We start from the raw sequence: 15,445 nt of genomic DNA on the forward strand, positions 1-15,445 counted from the left end.
CTGTCTCCCCCAAGTCTGTTGTAGCTTCATAGTGACAACTCAGCAGCTGAAGTCTCTGAACACCAACATTCACTGTGGGATGAAAAATCCCCTCTTAAACTTTTAGAGCAGGGGTGGGCAAACCTTTTGGCCTGAGGGCCACATCAGGGTTCCAAAACTGTATGGAGGGCCAGGTAGGGAAGGCTGTACCTCCCCAAACCCTAACCGCCCCGCCTCCTCCTGGGACCCCCGCCCCCATCCAACCCCCCCCCCCCCCCCGTGCTGACTGCCCCGACCCCTATCCATACCCCTGTCCCCTGACAGCCCCCCAGGAACCTCACCCCCTATCCAACCCCCCCCCCCCCCCCAAAGCCCTTTCAGAATGCCACCCTGCGAACGTGGGCAGAGGACTCAGGACGAGCAGGGGTAGCCGTGCAGCCAGAGAGAAGTGGCAGGTTCCCCTTCAAAGTGCCGCTTCTCTCCGGCCAGCTGTGCGGCCGCCCGGTGCTCCTCCTGAGTCCTCCGGCCACGTTGGCCGCCCGCCTGCTCCCCTGAACCTGCAGGTGAGCATCTCTTCCTTCTCTTCCCATGCCCCCGCAGTGCAGCCCCCTCCCACACTGGCGTTGCGTCGCACTGAGGCTGCGGAGGAGGGGGACAGCAGGGGAGGGGCTAGGGCAAGCCTCCCCGGCCAGGAGCTCAAGGGCCAGGCCGGATGTGGCCCACCTCTGTTTTAGAGGAACAGATAGTAGGAAAGAATCTCTGTCTGTAAGAGGTGAAAACCTATATCTTTACTTGGTTATGACACTAGGGGAGTAGAGTAAATCAAGTCCATCCAAGAAGGATATGGTTGTATTACTACAATTAGGAAACAGAAGCATTGAACATTCTGTATGAAAAGCAACTACAGCATCTGCTCAGTTTTAGCACTTTACTTGTTCTTCTAAGCTGTTCAAACAGGCATTTTGGTCGTAGCCCAATAAAAAAAAAAATCAAGACAGATTTTTAGTATTACTACAAAATAATTTATTTGTCTTTCCTAAAGCATAAGAGCAGAGGACCATAATGTAAAAGCAAAACACATGAAGATCTACCCCTCTCTCATCAATGAAGAAAGCATCATCTTTGTATCCTTCTCACCAGGTCTCCTCCCTCTCCTAGGGTTTGGCAGATGCACTCTGAGCAACCTCCTCTCTCCAGCGAGCTTTTCTTTCCATGTTTTGGGTTGTAAGGGATTCATGTCTTCCGACAGCCTACAATAGTATGATAAAGGGAGAGTGAACATGTTACTTACTGTACTGTAGAGATGAAGTTTGAACTAGCAATGAACAAACCATCTGGTAGACTAAGGGAGCATTCTTCAGATATGTAGCTCACAGAGAAACAGCTCATGCCTAGATGCTCTTTTGTAACATGTCAGCTTTAATGCTAGGCAGAGCTAGGGGGTTAAAATAAATTCTGAAGGCACAAAATCCTAGAATTCTTTTGGTTTAAGTTCATTATTTCCTATGGGCTGAATTAAGCCAATATACTGATGGCTCTGGCAGATGCTTTCCCTTTTTCTATTCAATGGTAATAAGTTTCTCTTTTCCTCGAAAGCCAGGAGAATTTGGAAAACAAAGTAAAGGTAGATAGACCGTATTCCAGTAGCAACTGCTGCTATAGTTAAGAACGGCTTCCATTCTAATCCCCCTTCCCACTCACTCATAACTCTCCCAAACTTTCGCCTCTAGGGTTGAAACTGCCTTTGACTGGTGTAAGCATATCAGAACCACCTTTCTTAGGGATCTTTTAATTTTAATTGCTTAATTAAAGAAGCTAACCTGAAAGCTTTAAGGTCAGGGTTGACAAAGCCCTGGCTGGGATGATTTAGATGGGGACTGGAGTAGCTCCTGAGCTACCTTCCAACCCTGATATTCTAAGATTCTATGAAAGCTGAATTTTAATTTTTGGAGCGTTTTACTGAGTATTGTTAACAGAAGCAACTAATAATATTGGACAGCGGTAGTCTATTTTTTTTGTCAAGGTCCAGATTTCTTGGTCATGGTATAGTCAAGATCCAGACCTCCCACACCCAGCTCCCCTCCCCTAGCCCCCGATTGCCCTCCCAAGCTTCCCCATCACTTGCCAGCTCCCTGCCCAGAAAGTATTTCCCTAAACTGAAAATGGGACACACAGGGCTGACCTGCACTCCCTAGCATTGCTGATTGCCCCCCCCAAATTCTTCCATGCTCCCAATTGAGTCAAGTAGCAGAGATGGGGGGGGGGGGAGGGGGAAAAGGAATGGGTATGGGCTGGGATCTGGTCAGCAAAGCAGGGTGTCAGTATGTGAATACTTTTGAGCTCAGAGCCAGGAGGTGAAGCTGCTGGACTATGATCCAGCTAGCAGTGTGATGCCCCTTTGGGGGCTGGGACAGCAGAGGGGGAGGAAGGAGGTTCCAGGTAGCAGGAACCAGCAAGAAGACTCCAGATAGCAGCCCTGGGGAGATGTGGGGAGGACAGGATGTGGCACAAGTAGGTGACTGGAGGTGGACGGGGGAGGGAAAGAGGCCAGTGGGGGCAGGGTGACTGGAGAGGGCTCTGGGGATGAGAGGTTGGGAGGACATGAGGTCAGTGGGGCGGGGGGGGGGGGGTAGAGTGGCTCTGGGGACTGTTCACGGGTGGGGAAGCATGAGGTTGGGGAGGGTGGGCTCCGGGGACTGCTTGGGGATGGGGGGGGGGAGACGAGGCCAGGTGTGTGCTCCAGTTGAGCCCCAGACACACACACAAACACGTCTCTGCATTCCTCCAGTCCCAGCTCAGCTTCAGCCCACGCACAGAGGCAACAAGTAACTGTGGCTGGGGGGGGCACAAATTAAAGTTTCTGGGGAGTCATGTGGCCCCCTCATTTTTCAGGACACCCAGAAGCGAGGAGGCAGCACTCCCCTTGCCAGCGGCACACTCTATGTCCGTGCAGTATGGGGAGGGAGGAAGCAGCAGGGTGGCTGGCTGAGAACCCCTCCCTACCCCCACATGGGACTGCTTTGCCTTCCCTGCTGCTGGAGTCCCATGCATTGCCTCTCACCTGCAGATGGTCTGTAAAGCAAGCAGCAGCCCTAGGACTCCAGCAGAAGGGAAGGCAAAACATCCCCATGTAGGGGCGAGGAGCTCAGCCAGCCACTCTGCTTCTTCCTCTCTCCCCATGCTGCACAGACACAGAGAGTTTAGCTGCCAGGAGCATGCTGCCTCCTCCCTTCTGGGCGTATCCTCCAGAGGCATCCAGAGTAATGGGGGAGGAGGGGTCGCAACCCCACATGCCCTGCCCATGCATCATCTCTGCCCCCGCGGTCCACTGAAAAGCACCTGGTGATACAGATTTGGGCCACGGTCCGCCTACTGCCTCCCTTGGTATGGGATATAAAATGAATATTGAAATATAATTTAGCTAACAAGCTAGAAAATTGGTGAAAATAAACATTTAGGTTTTCAGAATTAAATCTCACAACCACGATAGTGAGTATAAATGTTATTTTCTATTGTGGGAAGGTGACTTTGGTTAGATTTTTGAAAAAGAGCCCCTCAGAATAGGGCCCAACTTGTGCCAATTGGTTATCAACTCTAGTGTTGCTAACATGGTGCGGGGAGTCAAAAGAAAAGTCAAAGATAATTTGGTCAATTACTTCCTTGCTAATTCACCAAGGTCTCCATCCCGATAGATCTATTAGTAGTCAACCCTTTTAACCTACTTACCAATGAAGGATTTTAGTTCCAGGTTCTGACTAACACTCCTAACTACGTAACAAACGACATTTATGAAGACTGTATAGATTGAGTGCAGTTTAAGAGGCTTGTACGTTGGTCTGTTTTATGTCTGTATGCACCTAGAAGTTGAAAGGCACTATGAATCCTTTAAATACGGTAAACAAAGGTACAGTGTCCTACAATCTTAGTTAACAGGAACTTATTCAGTTTAAAAGCTACTTTACATCAATCTTGATTGGAACCTGTTACAAAACAAGGACGTACACTAACTCTGACAATCTTTAAATCACAACAGCACATATACTTTCTTACTAATTAGGTATCCAGTTTCAGGAAGTTGTAAATTAACTGATTTGAGCAGTCATCCAATAAAAAGTGTGTGTGTGTGTGTGTGTGTGTGTGTGTGTGTGTGTTTCAGCTCAGTTACTATTCACAGCAATCACAGGTAAGTGAAGGGCAGACATAACTATAGTTCTTACTGGTGCCATAATGGGCAACCCAAATTGCTGGAAAAGAGAGACACTTAAAAGTGCTTATCTGAGATAGATACTCAATGTCACCAGGAGGACTCCAGGCTGGCCAGTCGAGGACCTCAGTTTTCTCCTTTCCTGGTGACTTTGGGTTTTGGGAAGTGATGTGCTGAAGGAAACAAGCAGTTTTATCCCATTTCTGCTGCGTGATCCAACTTAGTTCATCATCTTGGAGGTCCTGACATGGATCAGTCAGACAGACCAATACTTCTTCCAAAGATTGAAAATATCCAACCAAAATGAGAATCCTCCTCTCTCACCATCCAGTCAGGGACCAAGACACCACCTTTCGAGTTCTTGCAACTGGAGCTGGAATTTTCTAGTATTTTTGTTCAACACATCTTGTCAGACGAGCTTGTATAAGACAAGTCAGGGCATAGCTTTTGATACAACCTTGAACACGGACTGGTTTGCTTTGGTCATCAACTTACAGCCACCACTCGCTTCCCATGAGTCCCTTTGTGGTGCATCCCTTGTCCATCTCTGCAGTTGTGCTTGCTCAAGTTTCAATTTCTCCATCAACACTCTGCTAGCTGCTGAAGTGTCTAGTTTAGTGTTTGGATAAATTATACAAAGTCCCTCCATATTCTTTGATGCTCTTTAAACTTGTTTCACAGTTCATTTTACAATGTATTTACCCATTCCAAAGCCAGAAAGGGCCACTGTGATCATCTAGTCTGTGTAATACAAGCCACAGAACTGCCCCAAAATAATTCCTTGAGCAGATCTTTTACAAAACTTCCAATCCTAATTTTAAAATAGGCAGTGATGGAGAATCCACCACGATCCTTGGTAAGTACCAACACTGGACACTTCACAAGTACTCCACAGCACTGTTAAATTCACTGAATATTTTCATATATACAATAGATTAGTAAGTGGGACTGGTTGATGAATAGTTCCTGAAGCCAAAACTAATTAAATTTTGGATAACATCCCAACTAGTCCTACTTCCCAGAATGTGGAGCTTTTCCCCTCAGGAATGTAGGCTGCAAGCTACACAGGGCAGGGAATGGCTTTTAGTGTGATTTTGCACATTCAATGGGGATCTGATCAATTAAGTCCTGTAGGTTCCATAATTAATAATAATGCTAATACACTCAATGATATTTTCTCTCAGACTATTTTCATCGGTGCTGCTCTGAAACAACAGTTTAGGAATAACATTACTGGATCCACTAACATCATACACATTTGTTATTGACATTAGAGACCCATACAATGCATTCTGGGTAATGGGAATATTTCTGACACAATGATCAAAAGGAGGGAAGTGATTATTCTCCTCTATTCAGCACTGATGAGGCCACATCTGGAGTACTGTGTCCAGTTTTGGGCCCCCCACTACCGAAAGGATGTGGACAAATTGGAGAGAGTCCAGTGGAGGGCAACGAAAATGATTAGGGGGCTGAGGCACATGATTTAGGAGGAGAGGCTGAGGGAACTGGGATTGTTTAGTCTGCAGAAGAGAAGAGTGAGGGGGGATTTCATAGCAGCCTTCAACTACCTGAAGGGGGGTTCCAAAGAGGATGGAGCTTGGCTGTTCTCAGTGGTAGCAGATGACAGAACAAGGAGCAATGGTCTCAAGTTGCAGTGGGGGAGGTCTTGGTTGGATATTAGAAAAAACTTTTTCACTAGGAGGGTGGTGAAGCACTGGAATGGGTTACCTACAGAAGTGGTGGAATCTCCATCCTTAGAAGTTTTTAAGGCACGGCTTGACAAAGCTCTGGCTGGGATATTTAGTTGGTGTTGGTCCTGCTTTGAGCAGGGGGTTGGACTAGATGACCCTCTGATGTTCCTTCCAACCCTAATCCTCTATGATTCTATGAAAAGTTTTTTTTAATAAACATGAGTAACTAAAATATCAGTTATTTTTAGAAATAAAAACTTCAGCCTTTTTACATACACCCATAATAGGATTTAGCATGTTGTCTGCAATGCAAATCATGAAGCCCTTATGTATAAAACATCTGAGTGATAGTAGAGCTACAGAAACAGCTTACTATACACTTTAGTTTTCAGCTCTGTGAGAGAAAAAAAAGCATGACTGAATTAAAGGGAAGATAGAAATATCTACATTTCCTTCAACAAGTATTTGTTTCTATTTAAAGACCAGCCTTAGAAAAATCAGGTTTTTGCCAGGACTGTTGATGGCAAATATTTGGGGGCAGATCCTCAACTAGTGTAAATTGTCATCGCATCAGTGCAACAACTTACCAAGGGTTGTGGTGGATTCTCCATCACTGACAATTTTTAAATCAAGACTGGATGTGTTTTCTAGAAGTTATGCTTTAGGAATTATTTTGGGGAAGTTCTATGGCCTGCGTTACGCAGGGGGTCAGACTAGATGATCACAATGGCCCCTTGCAACCTTGGAATCTATTCAATAGTTTCAATCGTGAATTACTCTCTCTTAAAAAAATTAGGTCTTATTTCCAGTCTGAATTTCTCTAGCTTCAACTTCCAGCCATCGGATCATGTTATATCTTCCTGTGATAGACCGAAGAGCCCATTCTTACATATTTGTTCCCTATTTAAATACTAAAAAACTGCAGTCATGCCCCCCCTTAATGTTGTCTCTGTTAAGTTACAAAAATTGAGTTCTCTGAGTCTATCACTAACCTATATGGTATGGTTTTTAATCCTTTAATCATTCTCTTGAATCACTGAAGTAAAGTCACTTCAAGAACGGTTGTTCTCTGGCTGGCCAGAACAGCTGTATAAGTTCACCATTTCTGTTCTCTTTGTTACAACAATAGTGGATTGCTGGGATATGTGGCTGAGCTGAGTCTGTGCACTATTAATCAAAGTTCTGATTATTCCACTCTGTGATTAAGTGTCCTTATAAAAAAACATACTATTTGGTTTAAGGTCCTTTTATTTACTGCCCTCTGGGGGGGTGGGATGTGTGAATGTCTGGGCTGGGGAGGGGGAGGTCGACCACGGGTGTGGGTAGGGGGGGGCCTCTTCCCCCCTCCCCGGCTGGGCTCTGGTGGGGAAGGGCCAGAGAAGCAGGAACTGGGTTGTCACAGGAGTTTCTCTCTCTCTCCTGGAGAAATTTATTTCTGTGTCTGCATTGTTTGACACGTACTTGCTAACAGGTATTTTGAAATAAATTACCAAAATAATTGATACTAGCGTGATTATATAGTATTATTTTGACAAATAAAATTTGCAGAATTTTAAAAATTCTGCACACGTTTTAATTTTTTTGGTGCAGAAATCCCCCAGGAGTAAAGTTTACAATATTTTACCCAAAACTGTATCTTGCAGTCAATGTCCCTTTTATACACATAAACTTCATTTAATCATAATATTAGATTCCATCAAGTTCCCTATGTTTCCACTATTGCACATGGCATCATCATATAATCACAAAATCATAGAATATCAGGGTTAGAAGGAACCTCAGGAGGTCATCTAGTCCAACCCCCTGCTCAAAGCAGGACCTAATCCCCAACTAAATCATCCCAGCCAGAGCTTTGTCAAACCTGACCTTAAAAATCTCTAAGTAAGGCAATTCCACCACCTCCTTAAGTAACCCATTCCAGTGCTTCACCACCCTCCTAGTGAAAAAGTTTTTCCTAATATCCAACCTACACCTCTCCCACTGCAACTTCAGACCATTACTCCTTGTTCTGTCATCTGGTACTAGAGAACAGTCTAGATCCATCCTCTTTGAAACCCCCTTTTAGGTAGTTGAAAGCAGCTATCAAATCCCCCCTCATTCTTCTCTTCTGCAGACTAAATAATCCCAGTTCCCTCAGCCTCTCATAAGTCATGTGCTCCAGCCCCCTAATAATTTTTGTTGCCCTCCGCTGGACTCTTTCCAATTTTTCCACATATCTTACTGTTTGCTATTCACTTATTTTATGTTTTAATACATTCATTCACAGACTGGGAAAGAGTGGAAGTCTTTGGCTGCAGGGCTCTTGTTAAAGGCTGCAGGGAGGCTGCAGTGATTGTATATTTCCTCAGATACTTGCTGTTAGACCTTAAGGTCTATTTTTTGTTTTCCTCTCAGTCCTCGGTCTTAATTTTTCTAAGCAGCCTTGATGCCTGGGCAATTCTTAAACAGTAATAATTCATAACTCTGGGGGCTTACTGCATTGGTCTCTGCCAGAAAGTGAATTTGTTTTTGGAAAGTCTAAGGAAAATCCCTTCAGTCATTTTTTAGTTCAGTTGAAACAAACATACACTTTACCCAATATGCAAATGTGTTGTACACCTTTTGATTTCGAGGTGGAGGATACCTCAGACACAGCTGAACTTTGACATTTTACAATATCAATAGTGTTCACTAAGAATGGGACTTGATATCTGTAATTTTAATTACGGTTTTCTCCAAACTTAGCAACACCTGCAAATGGTATCCTGAGCATGCACAGTAGAATATTCTACTCTGGTTTTGTGCACTTCAGTGAGAATGCTAGGTGTAATAACAGAAGTTGGACAGCATCTCACCTCCTATGTATGCACTTCCAGGAGCGCTACCTCAGCAAAGTACACACACACGAAGGGATAAAGTAGAAGTGTGCACATTCCCACAGAGGAACAACTGCTGCATTTATAAGAAATGTAGCTCTCTGTCTCTCCTGGAAGGGCGCATCTTGGTGTTGGGTGAGTTTTGGGGGAGTGGTAAAGTCTTCATTTTAATATTTGTTTATTGCTTTAAGTAGTATTTGTTATTACTTCATTACTGATCTGAGGATTGTGGGATAAGGTTCAGCTCCAGTCAACTATCCAATACTGTACTCACCCGCTTTCCTTCAATGACCATCGCGATGCATCCCAGTACTGTCAGGGCAATCATCAGGTAGCTGATCTTCACACGCAATTTATTTCGCGCAGCATCGATCAACTCAAACCTCATGAAGCAAAGGGAGGCCAAAATCATTATCAGAGACCGTAGCTTCTAATCTATTGATATCTCATCATCCTGATAAACAAGAATCCATACTATCTACTGTCAAGAAACTAGCATTTGTATCAGGCCTTTCACCGGCACCCCCCCAAAGCACTATCCCCATCTTACAGACAGAGGGAGGTAGCTTGCCCAAGACCACAGAACAAATCATTAGCAAAGTTGAGAAGAGAACCCAGGTTTCCTGACACTCAGTCTGTTGCTCTAATCACTAGACAATGCTGCATTTTCAGATCACTGGAATACCATATCCCCTCTGCTCTGCCTGACAGTCAAATCTTGTCCTCAGTAAGGGGAAGAAGGGGGGAAAGAAGTGTGTTCTTACCATAGTGTTTTCTTACCACTAGCTTCTCCCAGTGCTTACCTCAACTTGCTAATCCATGTAAAAACTACAAACTGCCTTCACATTAGGATTTTACCACATTACCACATGGTAAGACCACCTTTTTTCTAGTTTGAGCACATCCTGAAAGTGTGCAGGGTAAAAAGCAAGATTAAACTGTGAAAGAGTTGAGCTTTTGGGGGTGGAGGTGCATCAAAACTGGTTTATATTTTTTTCATTGGGCTTAAACACTCTGCACCATAAATTAAACTTTTCAGCAAGATGGCTTCCTCCAGCACTGGGTTTGGAAATGCTAGCTGCAATTAGAAACATTTTTAAAATACAGATTTCATATCAGCGGTCTCCAGTATGTTCACCGGCAATTTATGCCCCTAGGAAAATTTGAGCAGCTCTTGGTAGAAGTCTAAAATTTCACTTCCTACTGTCTTCTGGAACAGTTCTCAAGAAGGTTTAATTGAAGATGGAGGATTGTTTATACCATGCAAGTTTTGCCCTGTAGAGACTTTCTTGCAAATTTCAGTAGATCTTATCTAGATATGCCCAACATCTGCAGCTATATCAATTGCTTCTAGACATTTGCAGCCTGGCCTACTGTTAACTCTTAGGGAGGTAGAGTTCCCTACAAGGCCAGCTTCAGTCATCTTGATCTTCCAAATGCCCTCTATGGAGGGCAAAGTAGAAGAATTAAAGGATTTGTGTTGTAAATACTTCAAATTCAATTATCAAGAAGTCAATGGTCTCAGGTTGGGCTAAACATTAAATATCATACAACTGATATTTAGTATTTCAGTTACAGTGGACCCCTACAAAAGTGAGCAGTGTTGGTATTAAGGATACAGATGCTAAATGGGCCTCCATGGGACAAAATGTGAAGGTGTGTTTTCTATAAACAGAGACCTACAGAATTTAATAGAGACAATAACCTTTTAAACCAACCTATAGTTCAGAAAACGATATCCCTCCAATAGAATTCTAATACTCCAGAAAAGAGTTTTTTGTTTGTTTTTTTAAAGAGTCATACTGGAGAAGTTACAGATGAGTGGAAGAAAGCAAATGTCATGCCAAAAAATGGTAAATGGCACCAACCAGGTAGTTATAGGCCTGTTAGCATGACATCAATCCCAGCCAAAATAATGGAACAGCTAATCTGAGACAGTCAAAGAACTAAAGGATGGTAATATACGTAATGCCAACCAACATGGTTGATGGTGGCCGATAGGTCTTGTCAATGAACTTTATGTAATTTTTTAAGATTACAAATTTGGCTGATGAAGGTAACTGTGCTGATGTTGTATATCTGGACTTCTGTAAGGCATCTGACTGCATGACATTCTGATTTTAAAAATTTGGCATAAAAGCCACTTCTCAATCCATTAAAATATGCTGTATTTATTTTCTAACCGATAGTGAGGAATCATCAACTGCAAGTGTTTCTAGCATGGTCCCACAGTGATCAGCTTCATAGAACTTAAGGTCCACCACCAGATCATTTAATCTGAACTTCTTTAAATTAAATTTCCATTAAATCTATTAAATTTCACATAGTTTCTCCTGTATTGAGCCCTATAACTTGTGTTTTTTTAAAGCATATCTTCCAGAAATGCAGCCAGTCTTGATATGGGGACATCAAGAGATGGAGAATCTGCTGCTACCCTCGGTTTGTTCAGGTGGTTAATCAACCTGTTAAAAGTACGTGACTTATTTCTGATTTGAATTTGTCTGACTTCAGCTTCCAGCCAGTGGTTCCTGTTATGCTTTTCTCCACTACTGTAAAGAGTCATTTAATACCCAGTAATTTTTTCTCCTGTGGTGGGTGCTTGAGCCAGTGCTATTTAATATGTTTTAGGAGTGACCTAGAGAAAATATAAAATCAGTGCTGATAAAGTATGCAGATTCTGGGGTGGTAAGTAATAACAACAGCAGGTCACTTAGACAGAACAATCTGGATCCTGAAGTACACTGGGCCAAAACAAAGAGTGTGAATTTTAATACAGCTAAATACATTTCTGAACAAAGAATGTACCCCTTACTTTCTGGATGGGTCTATACTTATAAGTTTGAGTGACATAGCTATACCAACCTAAGGTGTGGGGAAAAAAAAAAAACAAAAAAAAACCACCGCACACAACAAAAACCCCACACCCTCGCTTTTCAGCTATGCCGACAAAACCCCAAGCGTAGGTGCAACTATCTCAACAGAAGATGACTTCGATCAGTGAAGTTAACGTAGTTTGAGTAGGTGGTGTTCCTACACGGACAGAAAAAAAAAACTCTGTTGATGTAGGCTGCACATATAGTAGGGGGTTGTGCTGGCATAGTTATGCTGACACAGCTATGCCAGTATGGACTCCACAGTGTAGACATACAAAGCAGTAACTCAGAAAAAGACTCAGTGGAATAGGGAGGTTACCTCTGCACAGAACACTAGTGCGAGACCACCACTGGAATACTGTGTCTAGTTTTGGTGTACACACTTTTTAAAAAGAAAAAGAAAAAAAAAAAGTTAAGAAGGAACTGAGGAGTGGAAAATTTGCCTTGCACTGAGAGATGTAAGGAACTCTATTAGAATTCTTTGAAGGTGTCAACAAGCATGTGGACAAGAAGAACAGGAGTACTTGTTTCACCTTAGAGACTAACAAATTTATGATCCACTTGATATAGTGTACTTAAGTATATGTAGTATACCACCTGCATGCCCCCTAAATAGCACATGACACTTGTGCATTGTTTAGAAGGCACACAGGTATAGACAAGTGCTCATAAGTCACTGGTGTTAGGAACACTGTAATGCTCATAATTTGAAAGAAAAATCACTCAAAATAATAATTCCAACATCCTACAGTCCAGAATTTGTCAACAGCTCCCTTCTGCCATAGAATGACACAGTAGTCCAAATCTGAAACTTCTGGGCCAACCTATATTTCATTTCAGTGTTGCCCCCCTGAAAAAAAAACCAACACTACAAAATTAGAAAAATGAAGTCCCCACACTTTTTGACCCTCATTTTCTCCAATTTGACTCCATATTTCCACAGAAATTCTATCTTGGTATAAATTCATGCCTGTGGAATTTCAGGTGGATTGGTTTAAATGTAGCAAAGTCTAGGTCCGTGCACTGCCCCATCCACAGGCGCCGCCCCCACAGCTCCCATTGGCCGGGAACTGCGGCCAATGGGAGCTGCAGGGGCAGAGCCTGTGGATGGGGCAGCACGCAGAAGCACCTGGCTGTGCCTCTGTGTAGGAGCCTGAGGGGGCACATGTCGCTGTTTCCAGGAGCAGCTTGAGGTAAGCACTGCCCGGAGCTTGCACCTTTGATCCTCCTCCTCCCCTCCCCCTCCCCCAACTGCCAACCCCAGCCCTAATCTCCCTTCCACGCTCCGAACCCCTCGATCCCAGCCTGGGGCACCCTCCTGAACCCCAAATCCCTCATCCCCAGCCCCACCCCAGAGCCTGCACCCCTAGTCGGAGCCCCCACCCCACCGCCTCAGCCCAGAGCCCCCTCCAGTACTCTGAACTCCTCATTTCTGGCCCCACCCCAGAACCCGCACCCCTCACCCCCTCCTGCATCCCAACCCCAATTTTGTGAGCATTCATGGCCCGCCATACAATTTCCATACCCAGATGTGGCCCTCAGGCCAAAAAGTTTGCCCACCCCTGCACTAAAACATGCTGTAAGTTGAGGAATCAGCCAGATATTAGCTCCCCAGACGCAACCCCAAGGAAAGTAAACAACACCCCGGCGGGGTATCAACCAACCAATCAACCACCATTGTCCAGCAAGGGAGCTACAATGCAATGACTCACCTGCATAAGGCCACACTAGGGGAATTGTTCAACTTTGCCTGGAGACTCAGCAATGGCTGGTGTATATCCACTTTCCGTTGATGAAGTGGTGAAGCAATTAATAAATCTGCATTACTCATCTTGAGCAGTGCAAGACAGTATATTCCTGAGAGACAATGCTGGGAGGATTTGGGTCTGGTGCCTTTCTCTATATGATTCATGAGTGGCTCTGGAAGCATTCATGCCATCTAGCTGGGTGTGGGGCTCCACATGCTGTTGTGCTGAGTGATAACAGCACCTGGAGGGGTTTGCAGCTCGTCACTAGCAAGGCATTGTGAGAGACAGCTGAGGCTGGAGAGAGTTCAGGAGGGCACAGCAGTTCCACAGGCCCCATCACATTCCCAAAATGGTGCAAAGTAATTCATGTGGGGTTCACTTTTACAAAAGGATTTTAAACAGACATTGTCAACATAACTCATTTAAAAAAGAAAAGTCCTTATCTACATTAACGCCAGGTGTAATTATTCAAAGAAGTTTTTTGAAGTATGATTTACATTTCATCCTGCATGGACAGAGTCTAAAATGGTCAGTTTACTTTCTGGTTCTCAAAGACTAGCACAGTGTTCGCACTGAGGCTAGACTTGCTGCAGAGAAATTTTAACTAAGTTTTATTGTCATTAGAGGCCTAATCTACTATTTGCTTAGTTTAAATCCCAAGGGAGATTGAGTTCTCGCCCCTCAGGTCTATAATTGATAATAATAAATATTATTTATGATCATATGGTTTATATTAAGTGTCTTGTTTCAATAATTATTGAATTATGTACTTTTCATGAAACAAACATAAAACACTTTTCACGGACATTTAAAAAGATAATCAGGAAAATATTTTTATTCATACTAGGGTTTGCAAAAGCTTTTAAAAAAAATTTAGGGCAAAATAGCTGGTTCAGGGTCTCCTTTATTGAAATTACTTCTACTTACTCATCTTCCTTTTGGGAAAATCATGAGGGGGATAATTTAAGCAACTGCGTGCCCTCTACATCAGGATATGGAGATCACAGCAGTGTTGTATTTCAATGATATCATGTTCCTGACGTCACACCTCTGCAGAACTGATACTCAGTCCTGTATACTTTCATTCAGTAACTTGTTTCTCGGTAGGCATACATTACTGTACTTATAATTTCAGGATTGGCACTTACGAGATAGTCTCTGGTATATCATCTACTTTTTTGAAACGGCCTGACCACAGCAGAACCTTCTTTTCCCAATCTGAAGGCTTGTGTCCTGGCACTTTGAAGGTAGAATGCCCTATAGCAAATATGGAAGAGAAGTTACAATATACAGAATAATCATAGCTTAATGAAACTGTCAGGGTGAGCAAAACAAATTTGCAGGCATGAGCTCTGTTGTAACTAAAGAGGGAGCAGAAATATCACATGAGCACTCCTGGAGAAGCTGTAAGGGCATGTGGAACTGAACCAAGCTTAAGGTGACAGAACTTTACCTAGGGCCCCACGTACTCTGCCATTCTGAAGGCACAGAATGTGCCTCAGAACCCACACCTTTCACAGAATCATTCTCCAGAATCAGAGTATTCATTTAAATAAATAAATAAATAAATATTGTGGGGCTGGTTCTCCACTGCCTTGCATCTTTTAGCATAAGTTACACCTGGGGCAAAATCAGTACTTGGTCCTGCTAGTGAAGGCAGGTGGCTGGACTCGATCTTTCAAGGTCCTTTCCAGTTCTAGGAGATGTGATATCTCCATTTATTATTATTATTACACTGCAGAAAGTGTGTATTAGCTATGTTACAATAGGATAGTATTTCCTAAACTGCTGGGCATGAATCATAGAAGATTAGGGTTGGAAGAGACCTCAGGAGGTCATCTAGTCCAATCCCCTGCTCAAAGCAGGACCAACCGCAACTAAGTCATCCCAGCCAGGGCTTTGTCAAGCCGGGCCTTGAAAACCTCTGAAGTTGGAGATTCCACCACTTCCATAGGTAACCCATTCCAGTGCTTCACCACCCTCCAAGTGAAATAGTGTTTCCTAATATCCAACCTAGACCTCCCCCACTGCAACTTGAGACCATTGCTCCTTGTTCTGTCATCCGCCACCACTGAGAACAGCTGAGCTCCAT

At 43.7% G+C, this 15,445-nt stretch overlaps 1 protein-coding gene across 3 annotated transcripts in view; it reads right to left on the bottom strand.

Annotated features, from left to right (window-relative positions):
- Positions 1–978: 978 nt before the first annotated feature.
- Positions 979–15,445, bottom strand: part of FAM162A (family with sequence similarity 162 member A) — a 49,144-nt gene continuing 34,677 nt past the window's right edge. For all 3 annotated transcript variants that reach the window (XM_065586109.1, XM_065586100.1, XM_065586106.1), the window contains 3 exons: positions 14,502–14,610; positions 9,007–9,115; positions 979–1,229 (listed from right to left, as the gene is read on the bottom strand). In XM_065586109.1, coding sequence (XP_065442181.1) covers positions 1,134–1,229; positions 9,007–9,115; positions 14,502–14,610 — 314 coding nt within the window. In that variant the 3' untranslated portion in view covers positions 979–1,133. The remainder of the gene's footprint in view (positions 1,230–9,006; positions 9,116–14,501; positions 14,611–15,445) is intronic.

Source organism: Chrysemys picta, chromosome 1 (assembly GCF_011386835.1).
Source record: "Chrysemys picta bellii isolate R12L10 chromosome 1, ASM1138683v2, whole genome shotgun sequence".
NCBI lineage: Eukaryota > Metazoa > Chordata > Testudines > Emydidae > Chrysemys > Chrysemys picta.